Raw genomic sequence first — 16,584 nt, 5'->3', positions numbered from 1 at the left:
GCCTCTGTGATCTTTGTAAGATGCGCTTCTCAGTAGGTCATCCGGCAATGGAGAACTCGTAATGTACTTCTTTATGTTTTTTCTCACCAGGCTTAAAAGTAGCACACTGCATTCATGAGAATATTTTTAGTTCTTTTCAGTAGACTTTTTGTTGTAATTAACAGTATATGTAAATGAAAAGATGTTTCAGTTTCTTTAAGAATTTGAATCTACATGTACTGCATTTCTTGGCTGATCCAGGGTTTCCCAACACTTGGTCTGCGAGCACCTGTAATTGAAGGTCTGAGTGTAATTAACAAATAATTATTCATTGTGGTAGGATATAAATAAAATCCAATTTTACGTTTTGCTGTATTTCCCATCTGCTTTAATTGTGTCTTTCACCATAGTGCATCTCTGTCAGGTTTGTATTTGCCTAACGAACTTATCTAGTTAATGGATAGGTAAATAATCACTTTAGGCATTGTAATGTCTCTCATTGGTCACTATAGTAACACTTCTTCCAAGTATGGGATTGTCACCTGGCCTCTGTGGATGCTAGGATGTGAGTTGTATGTTGATAAAGGCCTCAATTATTATTCTAGGCCAACAGTTTCTAAACTGTTATATGTACAGCTGTTATCATCATATTCTCTTATTTTGTATAGTGCTTTCAGCTTATCAAGTGCTCTCAAGTGATTATTTAAATCAGTTTTCACAACGGTTGGGGAAAGAAGGTTAAGGGACTTGCCCAAGGTCATACTACTACTAAGTGGCTCGGTCGGGACTTGAAAAGAGTCTTTCCATTTGTCATTTTGTATTTCCTTTTCATGTACACTATTTCAGTTTAACTGCTGTTGCTCTTGTGATTAACATTCTATCTCCTGTGACACAGTGGGAGACTAATTGGAATGGCAGAAATATATCTTGTGATGTGCAAATGCATTGAGTGATGTGTAGTGATAAATGGTAGAACTATTCAACGTCCTGGGGGGACATGGGTAAGAGCAGGGTATGTTATATTTTGGAGGACATCTGAGAGATTCAGCTCCATTTACATTGCCATTTCTAATTACCTTTATCTCTCCAATTGTGGTTTTAAAGGTCCACTGAAGAGTAATTTGAAGAAACCTATTTAAAATCATGCTGAATATTTAAAGTGGGAAATTTCATTGTCAGCAAATTTCTCGGGCCAGCATGAAAACAGAATGAGTTTTACAAGACTAAAATTTCAAGTGGGAGGGAGCTTAATTAGAAGAACTGCCTATCTCTTCTCTTCTCAAACTGGAAGAATAACTGTATGGCCTGAGAGAATTAGGAAATTGGAATTTATACTTAGCAGTGTGATATTATATGCAGTCCTTATTTTTCTCTATCTTCTGTGTATCCAGAAGCTCATTTTCTTTCATAGTATGCATGAAGTGTTCTTTCCATTTCTGAAGGAGTGGTTTAAATTTAGTCATGGGCAGGTCGGAGAGTGGAAGCCGTGAGGTAAAGGTTCTTTGTGACTTTTCCAGTAGCAGTAGGACTTGGGCTAATTGTCATTTTTGTGTTATTTTGTACTCATTATTTATATTAGCTGAGTCACCCAAATGTGTTAATAATAAATGAAGTGCAAGTAAAGTTCTTTTAAATTTCCAGTTAAAATTTTTTCGCTCAGTGCTTTTTTAATTGTTCTTATTGGTTAATACAGTGGAAGAAAAGGTTTACTTCGATTTTTACCTACATTGCAGGCAATGCATTGCGTGTATTATATTATACATTTATGTACGTAAATGTAATGTACACGTTTAATGCATAATATATATTATGTTAGCATGTACTATATGACACTTTCAAGTTGTTTGACTTATCCTTTACTGGTCATGATGTCTTCTCGTGGTGTCAGGTTTTTTGGGAGCTTAGGGAAAACCAATTTTAAATCCATCCCAAGACAGAACACAGTGAGGTTAATTCATCATATAGAAAAATTCATACATTCCGAAGGCACGTATAAATGACTTAGGATAATAATTATTTTTTAAATCTTTTGTTGTAAATTCTACATGCCATTGTGTGATGTTTTTCCCCACTGTGTGTTTTGCAGCCCAGCAGAATAGTGGGCATGTAACAGATAATCCATAAACATGTATTGTTTTTGGTTATCTATTTTTCTCTATTTGTAACTCCTTTTGAATATTATTTTTACACTACAGTTTGTTGAAGGCATCTTGAAACATTGTTTAATAGGCCTTCCTGTTTTGCTTATCATAGCCAAGTTTTCATATTTCTCTTGCCAAGAGTGCTTTTTTTTTTCCTCCCCCAGGCAAATTATTTTTTAATTGTTGGCATATCTTTTGCCTCAACCAATTCGTAAAATCTACCTGTTTCCTTCTTTGGGAGAAAAGTAGAAGAATTTAGTCAACACTCTAAATACTGTGAGATAAGAAAAGGTGCAGGAAATGATCAGTAGCATTTGGGGTGCCATCTTAAATTGTAACTTTTCAGTACTGTACATTTGTTAAAGAGTTTGGTATACTGATTAGGCTTTTGGATTGATTGAGGAATCTCAAGACTGTAAGTAGTAATGATGAGGGTGGGAAGAGAGTCACCTGCTCCCAACATGGCTCTTTATTCAAAATGGCAAGCTTAGGGAAAAGCATTAGAGTAAAATTTCATCTATTCATTCTTTCGCATGTGCCCTTACTTGGTCAACAAATACTTGTTTGGATGAACTGTATGCCAGGTAGCGTCACAGACACTGAGGATTAGTGTGAATATGACAAGGTCCCTGCGCTCATGGGGTTCCCATTCTAGTGGGGACGCAGACAATATTTTGATTGTGGTAAGTGCTCTGAAGAAAAGCCACATTGTTAAGGGTTTAGAAAGCGACTGGGTATTCGCCCACTCCTCTATTGCAACATGTCCAGAATCGAACTTCTCATTTTTACTTGGAAAGTCTTCCTGAATTTTCTGTTTGGTGGAGTGTACCATTTTTCACACCTGTCACCCGGGGTAGAAACATTTGTCTTTTAAGTGGTACCATTTATCTCTTTACTGTTTCCTTCACTCGGTCCCTTTCTGGTCCTCATATGCGTCTGCCTTAGCGCAACAGTCGTATTTGGCATCTCCTCCAGCCTGGACTTCTGCAGATCCATCCACCGTAACGCCAGCAGTATAATGTCTTAAGTACTGAAAATGAACATCTGCTTAAAATCTTACAGGGTTCTCCATTGCTTAAAGCATAAGCTTCTACCTCCTTAGGACGGCACAGAAAGTTCTCTGTGATCTGGACTGTGCCTGCCTCTGGAGCTTCTCTTCTGCCTCTCCACCCACAGTTTACACTGCAGCAGTAATGAATTTTAGTATTTTTCCACCTGTACCACACCACTTCTTGCATATTTTTTATTCATGATACTCCCTTGGTAGCTGTTTTCTTCCCTGCCCCACCTTGCTTGAACAACTTTTACTTATCCTTTAAGACTGAACTCCGTTGTCATCCCCTGGTGCCCTCCCTCTCAGACTGGCAGAGCAAACCCTCCTCGGTGCTCCCAAGTTACAGCTCATCTTGATTGTACAGCGTTCTGTATTTGTACCATTCCCATTACATTGTGGAGCCCTGAAGGGCCAGGAGCAGCTTACTGATTTTCATCTGCCTGATGCTGCTTGTGTACAGGGCACTCAGTAAATGCTCGTTGAATGAACGATGCTTAAAAACTTGGAAATAAATTTATTTTGTAAAGTAGAACATTAGGTCAACCTCAGATCTTGTTCACGAAACTCTTAAACCATGGACAGTATAAAGAATAAACCATCACATTTTAAACTACTGGGGCTCTGTTAGTGAGATTTTACTCAAAGGAGTCATTTAAACATTTTGAAATTTTTGGATGGAGGGCATGGAGGTGGTAGAGATATTTCACAAAGTCATGTTTTGTTTTGTTTTTTTTCCCCATCACTTGTCTCCTAGGGGAAACGCAGGATCTTTTCAGATGGGCTCTTCTACTCTTGCCTTAAATGTCGTCAGCACTCTAGTGTCTGGAGTCCTTTTTTCTCACTCTGCAAGTTCTTGCTGGGCAATTACATGTTCTACTTTGGCGTCCGTCTCCATCTAAACGCTCATGATTCCCATGTGTCTCTCCTGAGCATCAGATAGGTGTGGCTGACTGCCTACCGCAGCAGTCTGTGTATGTCCTCTAAGGACATCTCAAACTCAGCCTGTTCCAAGCAGAAGTCATTCCATCTCCAGACATCTCTTTTTTTTTTTTTTTTTTTAAAGATTTTATGTATTTATTTGACAGAGATAGAGACAGCCAGCGAGAGAGGGAACACAAGCAGGGGGAGTGGGAGAGGAAGAAACAGGCTCATAGCGGAGGAGCCTGATGTGGGGCTCGATCCCGTAATGCCGGGATCACGCCCTGAGCCGAAGGCAGACGCTTTAACCGCTGCGCCACCCAGGCGCCCCTCTCCAGACATCTCTATTAGCGTCCTGTGTTCCTGTCTCATCAGAGAACTGTCATCCACTGAATTGTCTAGGCCGGAATGCTGAGCATAAACCTTGACTCCTGGCTCCCTTTACTGCTGCATCCTAAGAGTTCTGGTTTCTGGCTACAGGTCAGATCCATCCACTTGGCTCCATGTCCATGGCTGCTACCCTCTTCTAGGCCTCCATGATTTCTGTGCCTTGAGACCATTTGCTAGACTGCAGTGAGAGTGATATTCCAAGACACACCAATGTCAGATCTGTATGTAAAACCTTTTAAGTGTTCAGTTGTTTTTAGGGGTAAAAATCCACTAGGATTTTTTTGACATGGCTTATTACAATGTTGTTGTCACTACAACATAATATTTTCAGCTGTTCTCAGATTTTTCCCCCTTAAATGTGCCTTCTTGTTTCCTAGCCTTTGCTAACTATTCTTTCAGCTCAGAATACTCCCCCACCCTTCTTAGTGTAATTAACTGTTAATTATCATTGGCTATTGGTTTAAATACTCTTTTCTCCAGGGACCTTCCCTGTCATCCCAATTTCACTTTGCTGTAGATGCTTGTACTGTTAGGTCATAGCAATTACATAGCACTTGTATTGTGATTGTTGGACTCTCCCATGATGCTGTAAGTTCCCTAAGGACCGTGACTACCTGTGTCTTGTCAGCCGTGTAATCCCACTGCCCAAAATGGAGTTGGAACAGAGCAAAGAGTCGTTGCTTTTTGTTGACTTAGTTAGCATTTTGGCCATTTACTCATATTACTTATGTTTTTGAAATATCTCTCACATATGTGACAAAATTGATATCGAGAATTACTATTTCAAGATCATTGCTATTCAGTTTTGCCCAATATGTACTTTTATTTCCTCAAGCATAAAAATGGAATGTTTATATTGGTTAATAGCTTGAATTCTGGAGTAAGACTAAATTGGGTCCAGATCCTGGCCATATTTCTTACCAGTTCTTTGACTTTGGCCATGATATACAAATTTTCTGACCCTGAGTTTCCACTCATGCAAAATGGGAGAATTAATAATTCCCCCCACCCCTGGGGGTGGTGTGAGGATTCAAGGAAATAATGGGTGAAAAATATTCAGTGCAGTGCTTGGCACATATGAAGAATTCCGTAAGTTATCTTTGATACTTCTTTTTAGAAAGATTTCACTGTTTCAGTTGAAAGAAAAAATATTTCAGATCATAAAACTTTCAGCTAGAAAATCAGTTTATGAAATCAACCAGTTCCTTGAGTTTCTAAGTAACTGAAATATAAATGAATTTTTCACCCAGAGTTATACTTTTTGTCACTCTTTTCCTCTGAATACAGTTTTCAACTTTGAATGTAGGGTTGTAATTTCTGAACGAATGTCCTCCAGGAGTATACTTTGAATATAGCAGTTACTTTTCAAGTTAAAAATGAGAAAGTAGGGGCACCTGGGTGGCTCAGTTGGTTAAGTGTCTGCCTTCAACTCAGGTTGTGATCCCGGCGTCCTGGGATCGAGCCCTGTGTCGGGCTCCCTTCTTGGGGGGGTGTCTGCTTCTCCCTCTGCCCCCCACCTCACTTGTGCTCTCTGTCTTGCTCGTGCTCTCTCTCTCTCATTTAAGTAAATGTTTAAAAACCGAGAAAGTGAAGTACAGGAAAGTTAATTTTCTGTTCTTTACAAAGGTTGCTTTTTTCTTTTTCAATAGTTTTAAGCCAAGAAACTATAAAGATTAGCAGAGCTATGAAAGAGAGATTGCATCTTGGTAGAAAGTATGAAGGCACATGCTAAAAAATACGTATGTGTGTTACGTGTAGCCTTTTGTGGGTGTGCAGTATCCTGTGTTTCCCGTTGATATGTTCATTTTTCTTTGCTTGGTGGAGTTACAAGTTTCTTTCCTTTATTGTAACCTTACCAAAATAGGTGGTACTTACACACCTAGCGGAGGTTCCCCGCTTCGTCTGTTGTGTGTTCAGATTTGCTTCATCCCATGCCACTGCCGTACAGGGGATGGGCTTTCAGGGGAGGACTGGTCTTCTCTGTACCTTGTTTCTGAAGAGAGCAGAAGTGTCAGCTATCCCTTTAGTCAGATGCATAGTTTTCGCTTTATATGGTGATTAGTGACCACAAACAAAGTAAATACAGTGCTTGTTTCCTTGATCTGTACTTTGAATTAATAATCTATATTTCTAGTACTAAATGTGATGAGTTAAGATAAAATTTTAAAAAATGAAAACCAGCCCAGTTCTATATAACACGCTCATTCACTGTTTTCTTTCCAGAGCTGACTTTTTTGAAGATGAGGCTGTTGAACAGGTTTTGAAGTATAATCCTTGGTGGAGTGATATATATTCAGAAATGATGGCCTCTTTGGGAAAGAGTCAGGAGCAAGAAAATCATGCTGCATTAGGTAAGAAACTCAAAATTAGGCTCATTTGTTGACCATCTTCCCTATTATTAAGCACACAATTCTAATTGCTTCATAGAGAGAAGATACTATTTTGGTTTGCTAATTTTGGAAATGTAGTCTTTAGTCTGGACTGGAAAATGGCACTCAGTGATTAGACTTGTCTTGGGACAGTCTTTTGAAGTATGCTTTACTTTTGAATCACTGGGGTCCTTTTTAAAATTTTTATTTTTTAAGTAAATTTAGGGACATGAACACACAGGACATCTGTAGTAGTTAAGTAATCTGCTTGAAAGATCTGAACATTTAGGGGCACCTGGGTGGCTCAATTGGTTGAGTTGGTTGAGCACCTAACTCTTCATGTAGACTCAGGTCATGCTCTCATGGGTCGTAGGACAGAGCCCCCTCACCTGGCTCCACGTCCCACTGGGAGTCTGCTTGGGGATTCTCTCCCTCTGCCCCTCCCTACTCTTGCCCACTTACGTGTGCGTGCACACACAATCTCTTATATAAGTAAATAAATCTTTAAAAAAAAGATCTGAACATTCCTCTCTGGTAAGGACATTTGATATTAGTAATGGTGGAAAAGATCTAGTTTTCATTCCCTTCATTGAATGATTTTAATATATCCTTCCCAGTTTTTTCAGAATATTACTTTTGTATGTTAGAATTTTAAGTTTCGGATAGATCAAAAATAGAAGGCCTGTGTGTTCTGTCATACTGATTTGGCTTTTCTATCTGTATTAAAAAATGAAATTTCAACGTTTAAATGAAAGGAATACACATACATATACACACGTGAATTGGAATATAGAATCTCCTTACTCCTGGGGCGCCTGGGTGGCACAGCGGTTAAGCGCCTGCCTTCGGCTCAGGGCGTGATCCCGGCGTTCCGGGATCGAGCCCCACATCAGGCTCCTCCGCTATGAGCCTGCTTCTTCCTCTCCCACTCCCCCTGCTTGTGTTCCCTCTCTCGCTGGCTGTCTCTATCTCTGTCAAATAAATAAATAAAATCTTAAAAAAAAAAAAAAAAAGAATCTCCTCACTCCAAATTCCTCTTCTTGAAAGTAATCACTGTTCACAGTTTTGGGATGTTTTCAGTAAAGATACCCATATCTGAATATCTGCTGTAAGAAACATGTACGCACAGACTCCTACGCACCCCGTCCTTCCTTCGCTTTCCGTAGTTGGTAGTGGGTGTTGTACATCTTCCGTATCGGCACGTTGTGTATACACGTGAACATTTGGGCTCTTTACTGCTGATGGCCCTTTGGGTAGTTCCCAGTTTTCTGCGGTGGCCTTCTTGGGCACTCCGTCTACAGTAGCTGCAGGTCTGTTGTAGGACAGTATTTTGATTCTCTGTGTAGTAATGCAGTAGTCTGTCATTTCCTCTGTTTCCATTGTCTTAGCATAATGCCTGTTATATAATAAATACTCAGTAAATATTTATAGAATAAATAAATACTGCTGTCAATATTTTTGTAGTTGCGTTTTGTTAAGAGTTTAGGTGATTTCTACCAGATTGAAAAATTGCTACTTTAATCTTTTATAATTGACTCTACTGCAGAAGAGAAACTCATTTATAAGTAATGACTCTTGTTACATTGTTTTCAACAAATCCTTGGTTTTATATTTGATTTGAGTTTAAGAATCTTTCGGAGACATCCCACATTGTATTGATGAATTTTCAGGTAGAGGATTGCTGACACAATGTAGACGGATAACGATCTATGCCATGTGGATCTGTTTGGAAAGCTTGCTCACTCACAAATCCTCAAGGTTATCTAGTGGTCTGTGGTGTGAATCAGCTTCCCCAGTTTCAGTGCAGTATTTTAATGAGGTGGTGTGGGTGGAAATTGGTGGTTGTGCAGTTAAGTTTTCTGTCCACAAGGGTGAGCTAGTTGCCCTAAAAATCAAGAAAAGGCATTCCCTTTGATTTAAATTCTAACTGGCTCTACTTTGATCCATTGTAGCTTGTTCTAGGTCCCGTTTTCTGTGAGAGCCAGCCTTTGAGTTAGGTGGGTTCTCTGTGTATAATTTTAACAGAAGATTAAGCCAGGTCATTGCTTTAACCACTGCCCTTCCTGTCCCTTCATCTTCATCCAACCCAGGGCACGTACCCCAACTGGTGCTTGAGGAACAGTCATAGTCTACTAAGGTAGTATGGTGATTCATTTTAAAAATCACCTTTAAAATTAGCAAGGACATATGATGTAAAGTAGAACTTGAGCTCTGTGTCATTGTACAGAAAGTACCTTTCCCACACGGGATATCCCACATGGGATAGAAGCTAAAGATGGAGTTGGGCGTTAGCGCCTTGCTCCACCGCAGGCTCGTCATGTGATTGTGCATCTTTGCTGGGTTGCTGCCTGCCTCGTAGAGTTGTCTTGACGATTGAATGAGAGGATTTACTTCAAGTCCCTAGCATGTTGTAAATGTTAGAGATTATGATTGTAGAGTAAAACCAATGGCAGGAGAGCCAGGAATTGAATGGCTTCTCTGAGAAATTAAAATTGTTGTACATTTATAAAACTTTAAGGGGGAGTTTTTTGTGATTGAGATTTTTCTTCTTTCCTTTTTTTTTTTTTTCCTCTTGTTCAAGTATTTGAGACACCCAGAATTGGGAAAATAAGTTGAAGTGTGTCGAACCAGGTTGCAGTATGGGAGAAGGGAAATAAACCTTGAAATCCTCAGCCTACTCAGGGAGCATGCTACTCCTGGATTTTCCTCTCCACTTCCTCTTTGTTCTGTGCCTCCCAGGCCTCCTTCCTTTCTGTGTCACGGCAGTGGGGTGTTTTCTCTCTTATGCTCCCTCATCAGCCGTTGCCAGGCAGATAGTACAGCGCAGGTGAGGGCTTACCTTGGATTCATCCTCGTCATAAAATAGTAAGCTAGATTGTTTTGAATTCCAGATAAGGCTTAGATGGTGAACTTCGCTCCCTGTCTTTGCCTCAGTTGTGATTCCTGTTATTTTCATTGTAGCCCTGAGTTACAACATGGAGACTTTTATTAACATTTTCAGTAATGATCCCAGTCTTCCTCCCCCAAAGGCTTGTAAATGGAAGTGTTAAAACGCTGTGCTCCGCCTGAGCTCTGGTTTCATGAGGATGGGCTTACCACATTTCCCATGTTGTCTTTCAGTGGTTAATCTCAGCCCAAGAATCTTGGCACATGGTTGCTTGGTATGACAGCACATAACATTTTTAGTCAGTGAACTTCCTAGCAGGGACATCCTGTTTGGCACCAGTGAGGCCTTCAGTATTTGTGGAGCTAACTGTCAGTGTCAGCTTTGAAAGTTGTAGCACTACAGGGCTACCCGTTTAGGCGAAAGGTTTGAATGCGGCACATTTTCTTCTGGTTGCCTTGATCTGTTTCCAGAAAGTATACAATACAATCGACAGATTAGCATTCCTCTGAGAGGAGCCAGATCAGGGATTATTTACTTGTTGACCCATGGAAGACAGAGATATTTGGGAGGGGGATTAAGAGAGAAGGAACGATTTAAAAGTAACAAAACTAGGAAATGTTCTAAGCGAAGTAAGAAGGTCACTTCCCATTTTGATGGGAGTCCCTTTGCAGTCGTCAGGCGTATTGATTGGGGTTTTTAATGTGGGGAGGGGGTCCTGGGCCATTTGCATCATGCTAGGGCACCAGTTTCTTCCCCAAATGAATTGAGCTTTCAGCTGCCTTTGTTTGAGTGTAGATTATTTATAGAAGTATAATTAACCGAAATGTTGTGAACTATATAGCAGAGCTGCTTTGTAGTGTAGCAAAGTCATACAAATGCTTGACAAATGTTACTCATGGTGGCAATCATCCAAGTATTGTTGGCACTGCATCTGTACTTCTTCCCATTGCTGCTGCTTGGTCAGACCTGATTGTATGCAAACCTCCCCAAGTTCCCCTTTGGCTGATGTGATTTACAGCTCCAATAAAAAGGCCTTGGGGAGCTCAGACTTTTGGTTTCTCTAGTGATTTCCTATTTTGTTGATACTGTTATTTATCATCTCTGGTTTCTTTGCTTGAGTTTCAGAATTTAAATATATGTGTATTTATCAATGAACTTTTTAGGCCAAAATGGGATTTGAAAACACTCAGAGAAAGGTGGTGTGTTTTAAGAAAAGGCTAGGGGCACCTAGCATCCAAGAATTCAGAAGAGGACACTCCAGTAGGCTTTTCTTATATACAGTCCCCGACAGTGGCCTGTAATATGGGGAAGCCCTTACTTGTGGGTGATGGAACATCAGAACCTGCAGTTCTCAGGTCAGCCTTTACAAATTATTCAGCTTATATACAGGGGTGATTACTTAGGAATGAAGGGGAGTAAACATTCAGATGAGTTAATGTGTTATTAAATGGTTCTGGGCATGCTTACCTTATGATTTAGAATTATCTGGAAGCAGAAGTCCTTATTAGTCAACTAGGATAAAGGCTTTTCTCAAGTGAGATAATATCATCATGAACACCTGGCACTTTCTTATGAGCTAAAGGAATGAACATCTCAAAAGCTGTACCTAGGGGAATACTGTCTCAAACCTCAAGGAATATACTAGGGGACTTAAAATACTTTGTTAGGTATACTTTCTTTGGCAGTATGTTCCTTTTTAAATTTTCCTTACATCAGGTTGCTTTAATTGAATGGAGAGCTTCTATTTAAATTAAAGGATCTTCATATGAGCCCTTTAATGAGACAGTCAGTACCTGTTTTATCTGTCTTGTTAATTTTGTTTCCAAATGTCAGTCTTTAAAAAAGGCTTCACTGGACACCTTCCTGCATTAAGTTTAAAAGTATCCACATTTTGGGGCGCCTGGGTAGCGCAGTCGTTAAAACGTCTGCCTTTGGCTCAGGGCGTGATCCCGGTGTTTCGGGATCGAGTCCCACATCGGGCTCCTCCGCTGGGAGCCGGCTTCTTCCTCTCTCACTCGCCTGCTGTGTTCCCTCTCTCTCTGGCTGTCTCTCTGTCACATAAATAAATTAAAAAAAAAAAAAAAAAAGATTAAAAGGATTTATAAAAAAAAAAAGTATCCACATTTCTGGGGGGGGGAAAAAGCTAAATACACCTTTTTTATGGCCAGCAAATTAAGTAAATGCATTCTCATAGTTGTCATTTATGTAAACAATACACATTTATTTCCTTTTTCTTTTCTTACTTTTAATCATAGGATTTCTAACATCGTTGAAAAAATGATTACATAAATATATTTCAAGACCTGTTTTTTGCACTAAGTAAATTTTAATGAGTAAAGGAGTATTGCTTCTAGTAATTTCCAATAACTGTATTTAAGATTCTTTCCCCCAGAGGATAGACTGTAAAACTGCTGGAAGGAAGCCTTTAAACAAAAAGAAGCCATGTTAAAGCAAAGGCTCCTAAGTGAGGACTGAAGTGGGTTAGGGAACTCTGTGAGAAGGGGCCAGCATGTGTCAGTAATCATATTCTCTCTCTTCTGGCTTTTACCAAGTTGTGAGGAGCAGAAGGGCATTTTTTTGTTCAGCAGAGACAGAAAGGGATGGGGTAGCTAGCTACCAAGAGGGTGATCTGGGAATATTAAAAAGGTAATTTAGGGGCGCCTGGCTGGCTCCATTGGTAGAAGTGTGGCTCTTGATCCCAGGGTCATGAGTTTGAGCCCCATGTTGGGCATGGAGTCTACTTAAAATTAAAAAAAAAGAAAGAAAGAAATAAAAAAAAGAAAAGGTGATTTCATAATTTTTGGTCTCCTGAAAGTTAGCATCACAGATAGCCAGGTGTCTTTTTTTAGTCTTCCCCCAAGAGACTTCTTGAGTTGGAGCTGTGCATAGGAGTGCTCAGCCAGTGACTGCCCTGGTGACTACCTTTTCTTTCCTTCTTTGCCACTGGGTGTAGTCATGTGACTAAGTCCTGGATGATGGGAAATGAGTGGAAGTGCTCTGTGCACTGGATCAGGTCTTTAGAAAGAAGGTGCTTGCCATCTTAGTCTGCTTTCCTATTGCTTAGAAAATGGTAAAATATGGGGCCGCCTGGGTGGCTCAGTCGGTTAAGTGTCTGCTTTCGGCTCAGGTCATGATCCCAGAGTCCCAGGATTGGGTCCCACATAGGGCTCCCTGCTTAGCGGGGAATCTGCTTCTCCCTCTGCCCTTCACCCTGCTTCTGCTGTCTCTCATTCATGCACGCTCTCTCTCAAATAAATAAAATATTAAAGAAAAAAAAGAAAATGGTAAAAACCTGGAGCAGCTTTCTTAGTTGGATAGGTGGAAATCATATGATGGAGATGCTGGTGCCTCACCAGTCCTGGATCATTCACTCAGAATAGTAGCATGGGAAAGAAACTTCTATCTTATATAACCCACTGTATTTCGGGATCTTTTTGGTTAGCGGTATAGCCTGTCCTTACCTAAATATAATGGGCAATTCTAAACCCTGGAGAAAGAGCCTTTTAAAGTTATTTTGGAATTAGGTTGATAAGAAGCACTGGAACTGGAAGCTGGCTGCTCCTCTTTATCTGGCTTAAAAACTTTTTAAGTGAATTTGAAGATGATTGTCTGATAGGACATGGAAGGAAAATTAAGGATTACTTTGCAAAGTAAGAGATTGATAACATTTTTATCTAGAGGTAACAAACTATCTAGATGGTTGAGTTTTTGTAGAAATCGCTTAAGATGAGTAGTAGGCCGTGTTTTACACTAGCTAGGAACTGAGTACATGTATGTGGTTAGCTGTTATTCTTTCTGTAAATCTTACGTTAAGACAGGTGTATTTTACTTCATATGTATGGTAACTGATGGTGTTCATGTTTTATTGTGAGAGAATGGATACTTGTTGGCTTGCCTGTATTGTAGCCCTCAAAGGAAACTTAGAAGGAACTTCAGTCTTACACTTGCTTACCTTGCCAATGTAGACATAAAGGCTTTCTTTTCTTTTCTTTTCTTTTCTTTTCTTTTCTTTTCTTTTCTTTTCTTTGTATCATTAGCATTTATTAAGTACTTTAGTTTTTTGGTCTGGGTAGCCAAACATTGGTTATGATGATATGTGAAAAGAAATAGATTTTCTCTCTCCTCTCAGTAACTTACTGGAATTGGGGGAAAATGTTGTATTTACAAGTCACAAAAGCTGAAAATGCTTAGAAGTAATTTTTAGCAAGAAAAGCAGCCCATGTGTTTCACGAAGTTGGTGGGTCAGTACAGTGGGAAAAGATGGATTACTGACCAGACTATCTGGAATTAGCCGAAATCTTAAAACATGAAAAAGTAACTTCCAGATGGATTAAAGACTTACATTTTAAAAGGAAACTGTAAATCTTAAATGAGAGGGGCGCCTGGGTGGCTCAGTCGGTTAAGCATCACCTTCAGCTCAGGTCATGATCTCAGGGTCCTGGGATGGAGCCTGCGTTGGACTCCTTGCTCAGTGGGGAGTCTGCTTCTCCCTCTCTTTGCCCCTTGCCCTCCTCTTGCAGATGCACGCTATCTCTGTCAAATAAATAAAATCTTTTTTAAAAAAAGAAAAGCTGAGAGGCTTCGTGTACAATTCAGGGGTTGGGGAAACCTTATCAAAGGCTATAAATTCAGAATCTTTTTTTTTTAAATGATGCACATATTTGTCTACACAATAAATAATTCATTGGCAAAAGATCCCACAGACAAAAGTCAGTGGAGAGGTAGTAGATTTGGAGGCATGACAAGGCTTCATATCTATAACTGCGAGTTCTTAAAAATTTGGCAAGACAAGCCATCCAATAGAAAAAAATGGGCAAAACACATTTAAATGGTTCATTCACAGGTTGCCAACAAACCTATAAAGTTATGCTCAAAGTTTAGCATTTAGAAAAATACTAATTGCAGTAACGGTGATCTGTCACTGTATTAGGTTTTTCTTGCTGTAGAACAAATTACCACAAATTAGAAACCGTTCTAATTTAACTCAGTTTCCATGGCTCAGGACTTGGGCTTGCTTAGCTGGGTCTTTGCTCAGCATCTTATAAGGCTGTAAATAAATTTGGCTATCTTCTCTTTTCTTTTTTAATATATTTTGGTAGCTAAGTTCTTTTCTGGAGCTCAGGGTCCTTTTCTAGGCTCACATGATAGCTGGCAGAATTCGATTCCTGCAGCTGTAGAACTGAGGTCCCCATGTCCTTGCTGACTGTCAGCTAGGGGCCATTCTCTGATCTCAGAACCCCCCCCCCCCCAGTTTGCTGCCACACAGCCCTCTTACAACGTGGCGTCATATTTCTTTAAAACCAGCGGTGTCTCTGGCTCCAGTCTACTCTTGATGGGACATAATCATGATAGTGACTGTCCCATCACCATTGCCATATTCTTTTGGATAGAAGCAAGTCACAGGTTCTGCACACCTTCAAATGATATGACTCAGTGGGTCTCATCTTAGAATTCTTTCTACCACAGTCACTTCCTATCTGTTAAACCGGAAACGAGTAGGAGAAGCTCTTACATTTATTGCTGGGTGTGAGGGATGTGTGTAGGAAAGAGAACTTGTGTCCATGACCATTAAAAAGGTGAGTTGTAGCCTTTAAACGAAGTATTTTTTAAAAACAGACTCACTTTTTAACTCAGTGAATCTACTCTTGGGAGTCTGTTTTATAGGAATACAGCTTCAGTGTCCAAGGACATGTGGTAAGGACATTTATGCAATGTTAATACAGTGGCAGAAAACTGGAAGCGTAGTGGATGCCCATCAGTAGGGGGAGTGGTTGGATAGAGCATACTACACCGTGGAATATTCTACTCCTTTACAAAAATTAGCTAAGTACCAATTGACTTGGAGAGATCTGCCAGAGATACTAAGTGAGGTACGCTAGATGAAGAAAAATGATATAATTCTTTGGTGGGGGGTGAGGGAGGAGGTATAAGTTCCTTTGTATATATTTGTGTGTCTGTATAGCGTTACGTGATAATAGAGAAAAATATAAAATGATATATACTAGATTTTTAATTTGGGGAGGCTGTCAGTGAAGATGGAGAAAGGGTGACAAACCAAAGAAGAAAAGACACATTGTTGAAAGGAACCATCCTCTTCCCTCAAGTCAAATGTGTGTGATGTAACACTTTGTTTCTTTGTATAAAAAATATCAATATACTTTGCCCTTAACATTGACTATTTTATGGGAATATTCCTATTCCTTTATATAGAACTTTCAAAATGGGTAATGAATATTTACAGAGTGCTTTACTTAGCCATTATGTTTTCTGTTCTTTAACTGTCTTATCTTTATTTTAAAGTCAGTAGCTCCAGCACTTAGATGCCTTGAATACAGGACAGTGTAGCAAAAAGGGGGCATCCTAGAAATAAGGAATAGATATTGTTTAGACATTTCATCTTTATTTAGCTCTACTAGGGTTTGAGCAGATGCACAGCCCTTAGTAAAACTGTGAAGTCTAGTTTAAAAGTTCTTTCTATATTCGGAGTTAAATAACTCTTATTTCAGCTTCTATAATCGAAGTTCTAATTTTGACAAATCCTCCACACTGGGGGTTTTACAAAACTGAATGGAACATTTAATTTTTAAATGCATTTTTTTCCCTAGTGTCTTTTTCTGAAGAAGAGAAATATCAGCTGCGAAAATTTGTCAATAAATCTTACCTGCTGGACAAGAGAGCTCATTGCCAAGTGTACTACAGTCTGATTGATATCCTTCTGGCATATTGCTATGAAACCCGTGTCACTGAAGGAGAGAAGAATGTAAGTGCCCGTATGTCTATGCATGTTGGCGAAAGTGACCGGCCTAAATAAACTGTAAGGCATCACTCCTCCTGTCGAGAGTAAGA

At 39.7% G+C, this 16,584-nt stretch overlaps 1 protein-coding gene across 6 annotated transcripts in view; it reads left to right on the top strand.

Annotated features, from left to right (window-relative positions):
• SHQ1 (SHQ1, H/ACA ribonucleoprotein assembly factor) overlaps positions 1-16,584 on the top strand; it is a 325,608-nt gene that overhangs the window by 22,417 nt on the left and 286,607 nt on the right. For all 6 annotated transcript variants that reach the window (XM_048226679.2, XM_048226680.2, XM_057311881.1 and 3 more), the window contains exons 6-7: positions 6,706-6,833; positions 16,344-16,498. In XM_048226679.2, coding sequence (XP_048082636.1) covers positions 6,706-6,833; positions 16,344-16,498 — 283 coding nt within the window. The remainder of the gene's footprint in view (positions 1-6,705; positions 6,834-16,343; positions 16,499-16,584) is intronic.

This window comes from Ursus arctos, unplaced genomic scaffold (genome assembly GCF_023065955.2).
Source record: "Ursus arctos isolate Adak ecotype North America unplaced genomic scaffold, UrsArc2.0 scaffold_14, whole genome shotgun sequence".
NCBI classification, from domain to species: domain Eukaryota; kingdom Metazoa; phylum Chordata; class Mammalia; order Carnivora; family Ursidae; genus Ursus; species Ursus arctos.
The sequence above is the reverse complement of the archived record's forward strand: the minus strand, read 5'-3'. Positions and strand labels throughout refer to the sequence as shown.